This window comes from Stigmatopora nigra, chromosome 15 (assembly GCF_051989575.1).
Source record: "Stigmatopora nigra isolate UIUO_SnigA chromosome 15, RoL_Snig_1.1, whole genome shotgun sequence".
Lineage (NCBI taxonomy): Eukaryota > Metazoa > Chordata > Actinopteri > Syngnathiformes > Syngnathidae > Stigmatopora > Stigmatopora nigra.
In genome coordinates this window covers 3,974,322-3,990,018 of record NC_135522.1, presented here as the reverse complement: position 1 = coordinate 3,990,018, position 15,697 = coordinate 3,974,322, and the positions used below count along the sequence as shown (strand labels likewise).

General features: G+C 35.6%; 2 protein-coding genes and 1 long non-coding RNA gene across 17 annotated transcripts in view; 2 read left to right on the top strand and 1 right to left on the bottom strand.

The window, feature by feature from the left end:
* Positions 1 to 127: 127 nt before the first annotated feature.
* Positions 128 to 3,415, top strand: LOC144209111 (uncharacterized). 13 transcript variants are annotated; one of them, XR_013328995.1, is made up of 8 exons: positions 128 to 462; positions 926 to 1,014; positions 1,081 to 1,172; positions 2,069 to 2,277; positions 2,351 to 2,424; positions 2,492 to 2,572; positions 2,802 to 2,937; positions 3,088 to 3,415. It is a non-coding gene; the product is annotated as an uncharacterized LOC144209111 (long non-coding RNA). The 13 variants fall into 13 exon arrangements; XR_013328996.1 differs by having other exon boundaries at positions 2,069 to 2,290; XR_013329001.1 differs by lacking the exon at positions 2,351 to 2,424 and having other exon boundaries at positions 2,210 to 2,277.
* The window catches only part of LOC144209110 (uncharacterized), a 27,266-nt gene continuing 14,549 nt past the window's right edge, over positions 2,981 to 15,697 (bottom strand). For all 3 annotated transcript variants that reach the window (XR_013328993.1, XR_013328992.1, XR_013328994.1), the window contains 3 exons: positions 3,248 to 3,352; positions 3,107 to 3,180; positions 2,981 to 3,014 (listed from right to left, as the gene is read on the bottom strand). The gene's annotated coding sequence lies outside the window, so the exon portion shown is untranslated. The remainder of the gene's footprint in view (positions 3,015 to 3,106; positions 3,181 to 3,247; positions 3,353 to 15,697) is intronic.
* Positions 9,647 to 12,972, top strand: wfikkn2a (info WAP, follistatin/kazal, immunoglobulin, kunitz and netrin domain containing 2a). Its single transcript, XM_077735321.1, has 3 exons — positions 9,647 to 10,086; positions 10,813 to 11,129; positions 11,454 to 12,972. Exons 1-3 carry the CDS (start codon positions 9,880 to 9,882, stop codon positions 12,646 to 12,648), a joined length of 1,719 nt encoding a protein of 572 aa, XP_077591447.1. The 5' UTR covers positions 9,647 to 9,879; the 3' UTR covers positions 12,649 to 12,972.

The following is a 15,697-nucleotide window of genomic DNA, read 5'->3' as shown; positions in this document are numbered from 1 at the left end:
TTGTGGTTTGTTCCCAACATTAGTTTAAATATAATGGTAAAACAGAGGATGATGGAGTATTTATGATATAAAGGCGTAGTATCCCATAGAGTAGGCTTTCATTTCAAACTGTGAAATAAAAAAAGAAAAAAAGAAAAGTTGAGGGCGTTCCCTAAAGAGGCGTCACATTAGTGAGCCGGAAATGAAACGTACCGGAAAAGTTGAGGGCATTCCCTAAAGTGACGTCACATTAGTGAGCCGGAAGTGAAACAGACCGGAAAAGATTTTCGTTTACCTGCATGCTGTGTTTTGTTTCTAAACGTCTTTTCAGGTTTTTAAATCTTCTCTTTTTCATCTAAACGCCATAATTTTGGTCAGCTCCAACCAATACACGTTTGTTAAAGGCCGTGAACAGAAAGAAGTCCACCAAGAAGTTATTTTTTACGTTGGCTGATTTTTGTGTACTCGACGCGTGCCGAAAAGGTAAGAAATGCTCCCGTTTTCTACATTGCACGTTTCTATAAAAATATAGTTCCACTTGCATTCATAATATCTCCAAATCGAATTGCGTTTAGTGTTTTTAATCGTTTCAAAGATCGCACAAGGACACGGCTCAATGATTATTTGTCTAATTCGAAATTCCTTTATAGACCATTTGTCATATAACAAAAATCCTAGATGTGGAAAAACACTCTCCAGTGATATTGGTGATATCTGACGACTTGATATATTTATTTATTTTTGGTAATGACCATTATAGTAAGGCTTTTTCCCCCTTAAAAATCGCCCATGTATAGTAAGGTTTTTTTTAGATATCCACATCCCCTTACAAAAAAAAACTTTAGAATGGATATTATTTTATTATATATAAAAGTCAAGGTCACATAATAGAACAGAGATAATTTGTTGTCAACTTTTATTTTTATTTTTCACATTATTGTGAAAGGCAAAAATGGATGACTTGCGGGATGGACGGTCTTCCAACGAAAAGGGTTCCCAAACTGTGGAGCGAGGACACCTGAAGACAAAAAAAATGTAAGTTTAAAAGAGACAATCGTGTTATTGTGCAGAAAATATTTGTTTTCTTTTGTTTTTCCTTAGATTCACCTGTGGGTGGCGGTGATGTAGGATGTCGTTTTCACCAGGTGGATGACTTGGCCTCAATAGTAGAGCACCAACTTACAATGCAAAAGGTAAACGGTTGTGACACATTTTCACTTAGTTGTTTCTGTGTATTTGTAGTCAAGACCCTCAAATGATGACAAAGGAACGTGTAGACAAATGGTGGCCTAGTGGTTAAGTCACCTGTCTCTCGTCTGGGAGACATGGGTTCAATTCCCGGTTGGGACACATTTTCACTTAGTTGTTTCTGTGTACTTCTTGGCAAGAGACTCAAATGATTACAAAGGAAAGTGTAGCCACTTGGTTGGCGCAGAGGTTAGTTCACCGGACTCCCATGTGGGAGACCTGGGTTCGATTCCCGCTGTCGTCCTTTGGCTGATCACCACACCAAGTAGTCTGGAAATGGAACAAGAAAAAAAAAAAGAGAAAAACCTTTTTAATTTTTATTAAACACTTAGTCATACTTTTCAGCAAAAGGTTATATTCCGAACTGCCTTCGGCAGTTCGGAAGACACTTGATGGACCTGTCCGTGCGAAAGGCGTTCTCGGGTCGGCCTTCGGCCGACCCTCGACCGCTTGCTTGGTCAGTGAACCGCCGACACCGGGAAGCGAACTCACGTTCTCTCGGTGCAAAGGCGAGTGTGCAACCCACTACACCAACTCGTGCCCCACTTATACATAGGTGTTGAAACGTTTTATCCAAGGAAATGGGGTGAAACACTTAGTCATTTTTTGGACAAAATGCTTCATCCACCACTCAATACTTAAACACTTAGACATTAGAACTTATTCTTTTAACTGAATAATATTGGGAAAATCTTTGCCGGCACTGGGATTTGAACCAACAACCACAGATTTGGGAGACTGATGACTTAACCACTGGGCCACCACCCTGTGAGAGAAAGTGGTAGTACTTATACTTTTATCTCATTCATTTACCTGAATAATATTGGGAAAATCTTTGCAGGTGCTGGGATTTGAACCAACAACCACAGATGTGGGAGGCTGATGACTTAACCACTGGGCCACCACCATGTGAGAGAAAGTGGTAGTACTTATACTTTTATCTCATTCATTTACCTGAATAATATTGGGAAAATCTTTGCAGGTGCTGGGATTTGAACCAACAACCACAGATGTGGGAGGCTGATGACTTAACCACTGGGCCACCACCATGTGAGAGAAAGTGGTAGTACTTATACTTTAATCTCTTTCGTTTACCCGAATAATATTGGGAAAATATTTGCAGGCGCTGGGATTTGAACCAACAACCACAGATGTGGGAGACTGATGACTTAACCACTGGGCCACCACCCTCTGAGGGTAAGTGGTAGTATTTGTACTTTTACCTCTTTCATTTACCTGAATAATATTGGGAAAATCTTTGCAGGTGCTGGGATTTGAACCAACAACCACAGATGTGGGAGGCTGATGACTTATCCACTGGACCAACACTCTACAGGATTAGGTAGTAGTATTTGTTGTTTAGTCTCTTTTCACTCCTAGATCATACTTAGTAATTTATTGTACCTTCAAGTGGGAAAAGTTAGGTGAGTTTACAAAGCAGAGCAAACCATACTCTTGGTGACTCCCCCGACATAGGAACATAAGAATAAGGGGATACACATGTGACATATGATAAATTACTTTTTACTAAAAAATAACTTTAAACATTTTTCAATTTCGCATTTTTTTTGCAGCAGCAGTTGGCATTTCCCCACCACAACCACCGGCTCTGAAAGAACCACATTGTGATGTTATTCTGCCAGTCACCCTTGTCCACATCCGGGTCTGCCGAATGACGGGGACTCAGCTCAAACCCACGGCTGTCACGGGGTGAGGCGAGGAGTCCTTGACTTGTCGGTGGGTCACCTGCACCCCGTCCTTCTCCTCTTCCATCTTGTCCAATGCATCTTTCGTGACACAAAGACAATGATTTGTCAACACTGCCCAAGATGACAACATCTTTTTTTCTTTCTTTTACAGTGGCGACACGGTTTTCAACCTGGCAAGACGAAGGCGGTGGCGACGTGCATCTGTCCCAACTGCTCCTGCGTCCGGTCAGCCAGCTCTTCCCGACTGGACGCCGTGAATGACAAAAAGGTCACGTGACCAAAGTGATGATGTCGACGACAATAAGACTTACAGATCAGTGAGGACTTGCCATCCGGCAAAGTCGTCCGCCTGCATCTGCGCAATGCGTCCAAAAGCACGACCGTGTCAGCCTCCGCTCACTGGGGCGCCGGAGACTCTTGGATAAAGGCACAATATAATACATGGTCATTTTTTTTAAATAAATAAAAGCCTTACAATACATGGCCTTTTTTATTTTATCCTTTAGAAATAAGCCTTACTATACTATGTCGTTTTTTGACGAAAAAAAGCCTTACTATACTATGTCGTTTTTTGACGAAAAAAAGCCTTACTATACTATGTCGTTTTTGAAGCCAAAAAGCCTTACTATACTATGTCGTTTTTTTGACGAAAAAAAGCCTTACTATACAATGTCGTTTTTTGACGAAAAAAAGCCTTACTATACTATGTCGTTTTTTGACGAAAGAAAGCCTTACTATACTATGTCGTTTTTTGACGAATAAAAGCCTTACTATACTATGTCGTTTTTTGACGAAAAAAAGCCTTACTATACTATGTCGTTTTTTTAAGATAAAAAGCCTTACTATACTATGTCGTTTTTGACGAAAAAAAGCCTTACTATACTATGTCGTTTTTTGACGAAAAAAGCCTTACTATACAATGTCGTTTTTGACAAAAAAAAAGCCTTACTATACTATGTCGTTTTTTGACGAATAAAGCCTTACTATACTATGTCGTTTTTCGACAAAAAAAGCCTTACTATACTATGTCGTTTTTTGACAAAAAAAGCCTTACTATACTATGTCGTTTTTTTAAGATAAAAAGCCTTACTATACTATGTCGTTTTTTGACGAAAAAAAGCCTTACTATACTATGTCGTTTTTTGACGAATAAAAGCCTTACTATACTATGTCGTTTTTTGACGAAAAAACGCCTTACTATACTATGTCGTTTTTTGACGAATAAAAGCCTTACTATACTATGTCGTTTTTGACGAAAAAAAGCCTTACTATAGTATGTCGTTTTTTGACAAAAAAAGCCTTACTATACTATGTCGTTTTTTGACAAAAAAGCCTTACTATACTATGTCGTTTTTTGATGAAAAAAAGCCTTACTATACTATGTCGTTTTTTGACGAATAAAAGCCTTACTATACTATGTCGTTTTTGACGAAAAAAAGCCTTACTATACTATGTCGTTTTTTGACGAATAAAAGCCTTACTATACTATGTCGTTTTTTGACGAAAAAAAGCCTTACTATACTATGTCGTTTTTTTAAGATAAAAAGCCTTACTATACTATGTCGTTTTTGACGAAAAAAAGCCTTACTATACTATGTCGTTTTTTGACGAAAAAAGCCTTACTATACAATGTCGTTTTTGACAAAAAAAAAGCCTTACTATACTATGTCGTTTTTTGACGAATAAAGCCTTACTATACTATGTCGTTTTTCGACAAAAAAAGCCTTACTATACTATGTCGTTTTTTGACAAAAAAAGCCTTACTATACTATGTCGTTTTTTTAAGATAAAAAGCCTTACTATACTATGTCGTTTTTTGACGAAAAAAAGCCTTACTATACTATGTCGTTTTTTGACGAATAAAATCCTTACTATACTATGTCGTTTTTTGACGAAAAAACGCCTTACTATACTATGTCGTTTTTTGACGAATAAAAGCCTTACTATACTATGTCGTTTTTGACGAAAAAAAGCCTTACTATACTATGTCGTTTTTTGACGAAAAAAAGCCTTACTATACTATGTCGTTTTTGAAGCCAAAAAGCCTTACTATACTATGTCGTTTTTTGACGAATAAAAGCCTTACTATACTATGTCGTTTTTGACGAAAAAAAGCCTTACTATAGTATGTCGTTTTTTGACAAAAAAAGCCTTACTATACTATGTCGTTTTTTGACAAAAAAGCCTTACTATACTATGTCGTTTTTTGATGAAAAAAAGCCTTACTATACTATGTCGTTTTTTGACGAATAAAAGCCTTACTATACTATGTCGTTTTTGACGAAAAAAAGCCTTACTATACTATGTCGTTTTTTGACGAATAAAAGCCTTACTATACTATGTCGTTTTTTGACGAAAAAAAGCCTTACTATACTATGTCGTTTTTTGACAAAAAAAAGCCTTACTATACTATGTCGTTTTTGACGGAAAAAAGCCTTACTTTAGTATGTCGTTTTTTGACAAAAAAAGCCTTACTATACTATGTCGTTTTTTGACGAAAAAAAGCCTTACTATAGTATGTCGTTTTTTGACAAAAAAAGCCTTACTATACTATGTCGTTTTTTGACAAATAAAAGCCTTACTATACTATGTCGTTTTTTGACGAAAAAAAGCCTTACTATACTATGTCGTTTTTTGACGAAAAAAAAGCCTTACTATACTATGTCGTTTTTGAAGCCAAAAAGCCTTACTATACTATGTCGTTTTTTTGACAAAAAAAGCCTTACTATACTATGTCGTTTTTGACGAAAAAAAGCCTTACTGTAGTATGTCGTTTTTTGACAAAAAAAAGCCTTACTATACTATGTCATTTTTTGACAAATAAAAGCCTTACTATAGTATGTCGTTTTTTGACAAAAAAAGCCTTACTATACTATGTCGTTTTTGAAGCCAAAAAGCCTTACTATACTATGTCGTTTTTTGACGAAAAAAAGCCTTACTATACTATGTTGTTTTTTGACGAAAAAAAGCCTTACTATACTATGTCGTTTTTTGACGAAAAAAAGCCTTACTATACTATGTCGTTTTTTGACGAATAAAAGCCTTACTATACTATGTCGTTTTTTGACGAAAAAAAGCCTTACTATAGTATGTCGTTTTTTGACAAAAAAAAGCCTTACTATACTATGTCGTTTTTTGACAAATAAAAGCCTTACTATACTATGTCGTTTTTTGACGAAAAAAAGCCTTACTATACTATGTCGTTTTTGAAGCCAAAAAGCCTTACTATACTATGTCGTTTTTTTGACAAAAAAAGCCTTACTATACTATGTCGTTTTTGACGAAAAAAAGCCTTACTATAGTATGTCGTTTTTTGACAAAAAAAGCCTTACTATACTATGTCATTTTTTGACAAATAAAAGCCTTACTATACTATGTCGTTTTTTGACAAAAAAAGCCTTACTATACTATGTCGTTTTTGAAGCCAAAAAGCCTTACTATACTATGTCGTTTTTTTGACGAAAAAAAGCCTTACTATACTATGTTGTTTTTTGACGAAAAAAGCCTTACTATACTGTCGTTTTTTGACGAAAAAAAGCCTTACTATACTATGTCGTTTTTTTGACAAAAAAAAGCCTTACTATACTATGTCGTTTTTTGGCGAAAAAAAGCCTTACTATAGTATGTCGTTTTTTGACAAAAAAAGCCTTACTATACTATGTCGTTTTTGAAGCCAAAAAGCCTTACTATACTATGTCGTTTTTTTGACGAAAAAAAGCCTTACTATACTATGTTGTTTTTTGACGAAAAAAGCCTTACTATACTGTCGTTTTTTGACGAAAAAAAGCCTTACTATACTATGTCGTTTTTTGACGAAAAAAAGCCTTACTATACTATGTCGTTTTTGACGAAAAAAAGCCTTACTATACTATGTCGTTTTTTGACGAATAAAAGCCTTACTATACTATGTCGTTTTTTGACGAAAAAAAGCCTTACTATAGTATGTCGTTTTTTGACAAAAAAAAGCCTTACTATACTATGTCGTTTTTTGACAAATAAAAGCCTTACTATACTATGTCGTTTTTTGACGAAAAAAAGCCTTACTATACTATGTCGTTTTTTGACGAAAAAAAGCCTTACTATACTATGTCGTTTTTGAAGCCAAAAAGCCTTACAATACTATGTCGTTTTTTTGACAAAAAAAGCCTTACTATACTATGTCGTTTTTGACGAAAAAAAGCCTTACTATAGTATGTCGTTTTTTGACAAAAAAAAGCCTTACTATACTATGTCATTTTTTGACAAATAAAAGCCTTACTATACTATGTCGTTTTTTGACGAAAAAAAGCCTTACTATAGTATGTCGTTTTTTGACAAAAAAAGCCTTACTATACTATGTCGTTTTTGAAGCCAAAAAGCCTTACTATACTATGTCGTTTTTTTGACGAAAAAAAGCCTTACTATACTATGTTGTTTTTTGACGAAAAAAGCCTTACTATACTGTCGTTTTTTGACGAAAAAAAGCCTTACTATACTATGTCGTTTTTTGACGAAAAAAAGCCTTACTATACTATGTCGTTTTTGAAGCCAAAAAGCCTTACTATACTATGTCGTTTTTTGACGAAAAAAAGCCTTACTATACTATGTTGTTTTTTGACGAAAAAAAGCCTTACTATACTATGTCGTTTTTTGACGAAAAAAAGCCTTACTATACTATGTCGTTTTTTGACGAATAAAAGCCTTACTATACTATGTCGTTTTTTGACGAAAAAAAGCCTTACTATAGTATGTCGTTTTTTGACAAAAAAAGCCTTACTATACTATGTCGTTTTTTGACAAATAAAAGCCTTACTATACTATGTCGTTTTTTGACGAAAAAAAGCCTTACTATACTATGTCGTTTTTGAAGCCAAAAAGCCTTACTATACTATGTCGTTTTTTTGACAAAAAAAGCCTTACTATACTATGTCGTTTTTGACGAAAAAAAGCCTTACTATAGTATGTCGTTTTTTGACAAAAAAAAGCCTTACTATACTATGTCATTTTTTGACAAATAAAAGCCTTACTATACTATGTCGTTTTTTGACGAAAAAAAGCCTTACTATAGTATGTCGTTTTTTGACAAAAAAAGCCTTACTATACTATGTCGTTTTTGAAGCCAAAAAGCCTTACTATACTATGTCGTTTTTTTGACGAAAAAAAGCCTTACTATACTATGTTGTTTTTTGACGAAAAAAGCCTTACTATACTGTCGTTTTTTGACGAAAAAAAGCCTTACTATACTATGTCGTTTTTTTGACAAAAAAAGCCTTACTATACTATGTCGTTTTTTGACGAAAAAAAGCCTTACTATAGTATGTCGTTTTTTGACAAAAAAAGCCTTACTATACTATGTCGTTTTTGAAGCCAAAAAGCCTTACTATACTATGTTGTTTTTTGACGAAAAAAGCCTTACTATACTGTCGTTTTTTGACGAAAAAAAGCCTTACTATACTATGTCGTTTTTTGACGAAAAAAAGCCTTACTATACTATGTCGTTTTTGAAGCCAAAAAGCCTTACTATACTATGTCGTTTTTTGACGAAAAAAAGCCTTACTATACTATGTTGTTTTTTGACGAAAAAAAGCCTTACTATACTATGTTGTTTTTTAAGAAAAAAAGCCTTACTATACTATGTTGTTTTTTGACAAAAAAAAGCCTTACTATACTATACCCGTAGTACATTCTGTTATGCCCCAACTAATGAAGACCTTGTGTAATGTTCCCTTCTTGATGCAAAGAACATAAACAACAGTCAAGTTGTAGTTGTACAACTACACATTGTATATCTGTGACACCTCTTGAATGAATGAATACAACACTCCCATGTGGTGAGCAGATGTTCAGGCCAAATAAACCAACCAGCATATTGCATGATCTCTGTTTCATCATTTTAAATACTTCTCTAAACTTGAGCAGGAACACTCCTAATCAGATTACTATGAACAGCCATTCATTGTTTTACAAGCAGAAGAGAGTATTTTTTAAATGGCAACAAAAGACATGCTTAATCTTTCACCCTTTGTGCACAACTTTCTCTAATAACAAATACAGTAATAATCCCTGTGTATACATATCTGTACACTACACTTTGGGCTCAAGAACTATGGACTATAGTTAACTTATGGAAATTAGAATTTTGTAGGATTTCTTCTTTTTTTTTTACATTGGATACTTTTTAATAAAGCTATTTGAAGGGTGACTATATCTGTAGTTTGGTGCCATCTTCTGGAGTGTAAAGGAACGAACAAATGTGTTGCTCAAAATACTATTACTGCATAAATATAGACTAGGTACTATATATTCTGTAAATACAAAAGTATTTTTTTAAAAATCAACTTTTTATCAAGTAGGAAAGTTAAATTTGAGCACATTGACTAAAACTATATGAAAAATATCTAACCAGGTTTGACTATAAGCCATTACTATTGATCACAGCATTGGATATATATACACACAGATGATTTAAATAAATATATGAGGGGAAAAACATGGTTATATGTGCTGATGCATTATTTGATAAGCATTGGTAATATATTTTTGCATTCCAGTATGTCCAATGGTATGCATTTGTTTTTGTTTTGGTTGAAAATTCTATTCTAGCCTCTTGTTTTGCATACTAAGGGTTAAGAAATCCAGAATGTGCAGGTGTCTCAACACTATAGACGAAGAGCAGAGTCTAAAAAAACGTGAATTAAGTTGCTCCTAACTGTAAGTCAGTCGCTTTTTGACGCCCCTTGCGGACAAAACGCAGTAATTTTTGAGGTTGCACGCAGCAAAACTTATCTCTCTGCAATAAATACCTAAATTTAGGGCTAAGTGATTGACGGATTGAGTCCTTAGCAGTCGTTTTTGTACTATCATTGCTTTTAATATACTACAAACATTCTGGATTTTTGAGTTAGTTTTTCCTCGGGTTGGATTTATTTTGGGGAGTTTAATCCCTCGCGTTTTTACGCACGCAATGTGGTGGATGCTGTTTCCGCGATGGATCTGGTTTCTTCTGGGACCTTTTTACACGTTTTTGCTTTTTATGGACAACGTGGGGGCAATGCCGATGTCTGTGGCTAAAGTGGTCTACTCTCATGCTGGTTTGTGTCCCAATGAGCTGAATCCTAATTTATGGGTGGATGCCATGAGCACCTGCACACGTGAATGTGAATCTGACCAGGTGGGTTCTCATCGATCTATCTCAATCTGTCTTCCAAATAGTAAAAAATATCATTATTGTATTAAAACTACATTGGGAAAGACCCTACATGAAACTATTCAAGTGTTTACTCTTCACTTTTTAACATACTATGCATGTAAATAGTAATCAAACATATATAAAGGATGCTGTAAGGTGTTTATTTTTGGATTTTTTTATCCATGGGGGAAAATCATTAATTAATTAAAAAAATATATGAAATAAAGATAGATCTGTGTTTGTATCTGTGTAAAAGTTATTTTTTGCAGCCTTTCTATTGAATATGATTACATTATGGAACTATTTGGGAGTTTGGTTGAGTGGACTAACTTATTTTGGCAATTTACTAATATTTTTAAAAATTATGAAATATAGACAAATCTGTGAAAAAGTAAACTTTTATGCAGCCTTTGTATTAAATATTAGATTATGGAACTATTTTGCATTGAGTGGGAGTTTGGTTGAGTAGACTAATTTATTTTGGCAATTTACTAATAATTTTAAAAAATATGAAATAAAGACAAATCTGTGTTCTTATCTGTGTAAAAGTTAACCTTTTTTGCAGCTTTTGTATTGAATAAAATAAGATTATGGAACTATTTTGCATTGGTGGGAGTTTGGTTAAGTGGACTAAACTTATTTTAGCAATTTACTAACACGAATACATTCATTGGTTGCAGAAATGTTAATTTTTGTCCACTTTTTTAGGACTGTGAGACATTTGAGAAGTGCTGCCTCAACGTATGTGGAAACAAAAGTTGTGTTGCTGCACGCTACATTGACATCAAGGGAAACAAGGGGCCCATTGGAATGCCCAAAGGTGCCTCCTGTGACAAGTTCATGTGTTCCCAACAAGGCTCCGAATGTGACATTTGGGATGGGCAGCCTGTTTGTAAATGCCGGGACCGCTGTGAGAGAGAACCCCACTTCACATGTGCATCTGATGGCATGACTTACTATAACAAGTGTTACATGGATGCAGAGGCGTGTTCCAAGGGTATCTCTATCTCTGAGGTCACCTGCAGGTAACATGTTAAGTATTTTTGATATTTTTCAATATCATTTTCATTGTCTTGGGGTAGTATTATCAATTAAGGACCATCTACAAACAATCTAGTGTAAAAGCACTAAGTTTATAGTAGTTGTGCAGCAGTATTTCTAATATTTGACCTTTTTTTCTGTATAGCTAACCAAAAATAACAGTTATATTATAACTAAAATAATAGTTTAGCAAAGGCAAGCTCTGGTATGTCATTAAACGATGCAGAAATACTTCATAAAGTGATGCTATCATTTAGTTCTTAGCCAGAATTAGTTGATTAACTGTTTTTTTCCATCAATTTTTACAGGTACCAACTAACATGGCCAAATACCAGTCCAATCCCAGCTGAAACTACCATCTATCCCACCACAGCTCTTCAGACCACCCTGCCAGCTGACATCCAGACCCCCACCATACATAGCAGCCCTACTCAGCAGGCTGTGTTTGTGGGTGAGACAGCTAGCTTCCTGTGCGAAGTAACTGGAAAACCACAACCGGAAATCACCTGGGAGAAACAACTCAAAGGCAAAGACAACATCATCATGCGACCCAATCGTATCCGTGGGAACGTTGTCGTTACCAACATTGGCCAACTGGTCATTTACAATGCACAACTTCAAGATGCTGGAATCTATACATGCACCGCCAAAAATGCAGGAGGAAGTGTATCATCTCACTTTCCTTTAGCAGTAATCAAGAAAGAGGCTAAAGAGGGAGAAAGAAATCATTCTAACGTGCCTTTACCGCCTGCAGAGTGCTTAAAAAATCCAGACACAGACGACTGTGGAGAAGAAAGCATTAGCTGGTACTACGAATCGAGTAGAAACAACTGCTTTACCTTCACTTATAGTCATTGCAATAAGAATCAGAACCATTTTGACACCTATGAAACCTGCATGCTGTCATGTGGGGGAGAGTTATCAGCTCCATGTAGTCTCCCTAGCCTTCAGGGCCCATGTAAAACCTACCAACATCGTTGGGCCTACAGCAACGGACTCAAGAAATGCCAATCCTTTGTCTACGGAGGCTGTGGTGGCAACGAGAATAACTTTGAGTCCAAAGAGGCCTGCGAGGGGATGTGCCCCTTCCCTAAGAACCACAATTGCCAGGCGTGTAAACCTCGAGCCAAGATGGTCGCCAGCTTCTGCAGAAGTGATTTTGTCATCCTGGCAAGGGTTACAGAACTAACCGAAGAGCAGGAGTCGGGTCACGCATTGATGACAGTGGAGGAGATTCTAAAAGATGAGAAAATGGGGTTGAAGTTTTTTGGTAAAGAACCTTTGGAGGTGACTCTACTCAACATGGATTGGAACTGTCCATGCCCTAATATCACGGTTGCTGAGAATCAGCTTATCATTATGGGGGAAGTTCACAATGGAATGGCTGTACTACAGCCGGATAGCTTCGTGGGCTCTTACAGTGCCCGTAAAGTCCGGAAATTGCGTGAAATTGCCCAAAAAAGAAGCTGTGGTATGCTTAAAGAATTGCCTACTACCCAGTAAAAAGGGATTGACTATCCTCACAGAAGCTAATCTAAAAGGAAATTACAGAAAATATGCAAGCTAATTCAACTAATGTTGGTTATATTATATTTTACACCGTTAATATTAGAGTACTTTTTAATTGTTAGCATCATATCAATGTGTTGTTTCATATTTATCAGCAAAAATGGATGCAATGCCTCAGTTTTATCTACCAGAATCAATAAGCTCTCAATCAATAAGCTCTTTGGTTCCTTTAATAAGGAATCTATTACACTACAAGGATATGTATTTGAACTATACTTTATATTTATTTTTTTTTGTTGGTTTTTTTTTTAGAGAGCAGTGGATACAATATAAACTTTTTATTTGAGTGAATAAAGATCATTATATATTTTTCATGTGATCTCTGTTGTATCAGCATGGAACAAAAATGAATAAACACGATTAAAAATATATCAGTTACTTGTGTTTTTTTTAAGTACAGGCACTTTTTAAGACATTAAAACATAATTTTGGAATTTTGTTTCTGTAATTACATTAAATTATTTTAAAAATTACACTGGTGTTTTGGCCAATGGTCCAAAGTTCTTATTTCCGACTACTAGAATTTTTTTTCTACAAAAATTGCATAAACTAACGACTTAAAAATATATTAAATTATAGACACTGTTTCCCAAATCTATAAGTTTTGCGTGTTATAATTTTTAATAACCTAACTTTTCCAAGCTTTACAAAAGTATCTCAAAACTTCATTGGTTTTAACTTTAAAGCTTCAATTTTGATAGCACTACTTTTTACTGGAATTTCACCTAAAGTTGACAGTGAAAGAAGTTCATGTTCTGTCTGAGATTAATGTCTTTGATTTCACATAAACACACATACACACTCACACATACACACACTAGGCCTTGTCTAGCCTTCAAATCTGAAGCCGGTCACATTCCAGCCCAGCTGTGAAGGCCTGTGGAGTTGTGTGTTGTGTTGTGTCTGGGTTTGGGGCCCTCACATTGCACACACCCCACTGGCCATCCTTTGGCCTTGTGCGGGCCCTTTCATGTTCTAGAGGCCGGGGTGAAAGGGAAGAAGAGGAGGAGGAGGAAGGGGTGGAAAAAGAGGGATGTTGGTTGGTGATTCACACTCTTAGGCCACATCTGTGTTCACAGGACACAATGGAAAGAATAAATAGATCCAATTCACCAGAGAGGGAGATCAGAACTTATTTTTTAAGATTTCTATTCAACATTAGAGGCAAATGTTGTCAATTCAGACATTATAATGCACCAAGAATACAAATAGAAGCCAACATAATCTTCCTCTTTCATAGCTTTCCCCACTGACTACTTATCCCCTTCCCCCAAAGACTTCAAGTCCCCCCACTCGCAACCCTCTTCCTATCCTGTCTACCCACTTATTCCCGTCAGAAACTCAGCCTTCGGTGACGACCTCTGACCCGCCTAATGAAAAAGAGGCCACCGAGAAAAGTAGCAGTTTCATAAGAGCTAAACTCTGCACACAAATCCCTTGATGCTCAACTCCTCACATCATAGCCGACTGCTGACTTCAGTACCAAGTTCACATCGAGACCACCAGCTAGGCCACCCGCTTGCTAGACAGACCAGAATAATGAGCTTGACAAGTACAGACACAATGCCCTCACTGACACCCTATGGAGGGGGAACTTGTACTTTGAAGGTAATTCATAATACACATTATCCCAACCACATATTAAAGTCACTTGGGGAAAAACCAAGTGATTGTACATTACATGTCAAATAACAAATATGATAAATGGATGGATGTATAATTTACTGTCTGTCTGCCACTAATTAAATTACTCCTCACTTTTAAATGGCAAACGACTAAATAATTGGTACCACTGTCACCTCATCAGTTCATTTGCATTTTGTCCACTAGAAGGCAGGATTTTTCTTTAGTTTCATAGAAAGTTATGGAAAATTACGGATTAAGGATGTTACAATTTTGTCAATATGCACTACATGCATGAAATAAATTCTTAAATAAATTTAATTTCTATTTCTTCCCATTTTCAAACTAATTTACCACTAGAATAATATAATCGTAGTCATTACGAGGAAGGTCATGTATTGCTGCTTTTACTGAGGTAATATAGACTAAGCATCATATAACATTACAATTATTCCTAATGTGGTTATCAAGTAAAATGATAGAAACGTTACACTGCATCAATACAATTTTGTCTATTTAGTTTGCCCTGTTAGACACACAATTGAGTCAAATGCCATAAACTACAACTAGTGAAATTATCATACCTATTTTATCAATCCTAGTCAGTGGTCCAAGTCAAAAACACACTTTTTGATGCAAATTATGAAATTAAATGGACATAAAAACCCAAATGCTTTATGGCATCCCTACTCTTTTACTATAAAAACTAAAAAGAATACAAATAGATCACTATTTTACATTACTATCACTTACTAATCCTACATGCGGTGCTTTTAAACACGTTTCTAGAAAGAAAATGGAAAATATTCAATCATATATTGCCCCCCACTATCTTTTTTAAAACAGCATCCAGCCTCAACCAGGCTTTTCCTCATTGAAACAAAGCACACAGACCCCCTAAATAGAATTCTTTCCGCTCTCGACCGCAATGACCTTATATGTCCTGTTGCTGTGGCAGCAGCAGCAGGACAGATGGGCCTCCCTCATTATGAAATGATATGATGTTGAACAGACACTGGAGGGAGTCCTAACTTCACTATTGACTGGTAGTAGTCTTAAAAAGGTTTGGATTGATGCCTTTCTTCCAAATTATTGCTTTTATATTGACATACTGTCAACTATATACGAGAAATATGCTGTTTACATTAGAAAATACATTGAAGAAATTTAAAAACACACTATTTAGGGGTTCAAAATGATTGTGTTTTAAAATAGACGGATTAGAACATAATGTACAATTTGAAGGAAGGGGGATACTACTGCAATTTATTATTATTTTTGGGAGTATATTTTAGTAAAAGTACCCCCTTGTTGCACATTGTGATTTAATCTTAGCACACCGTAGAGTCGTTTAGAATTT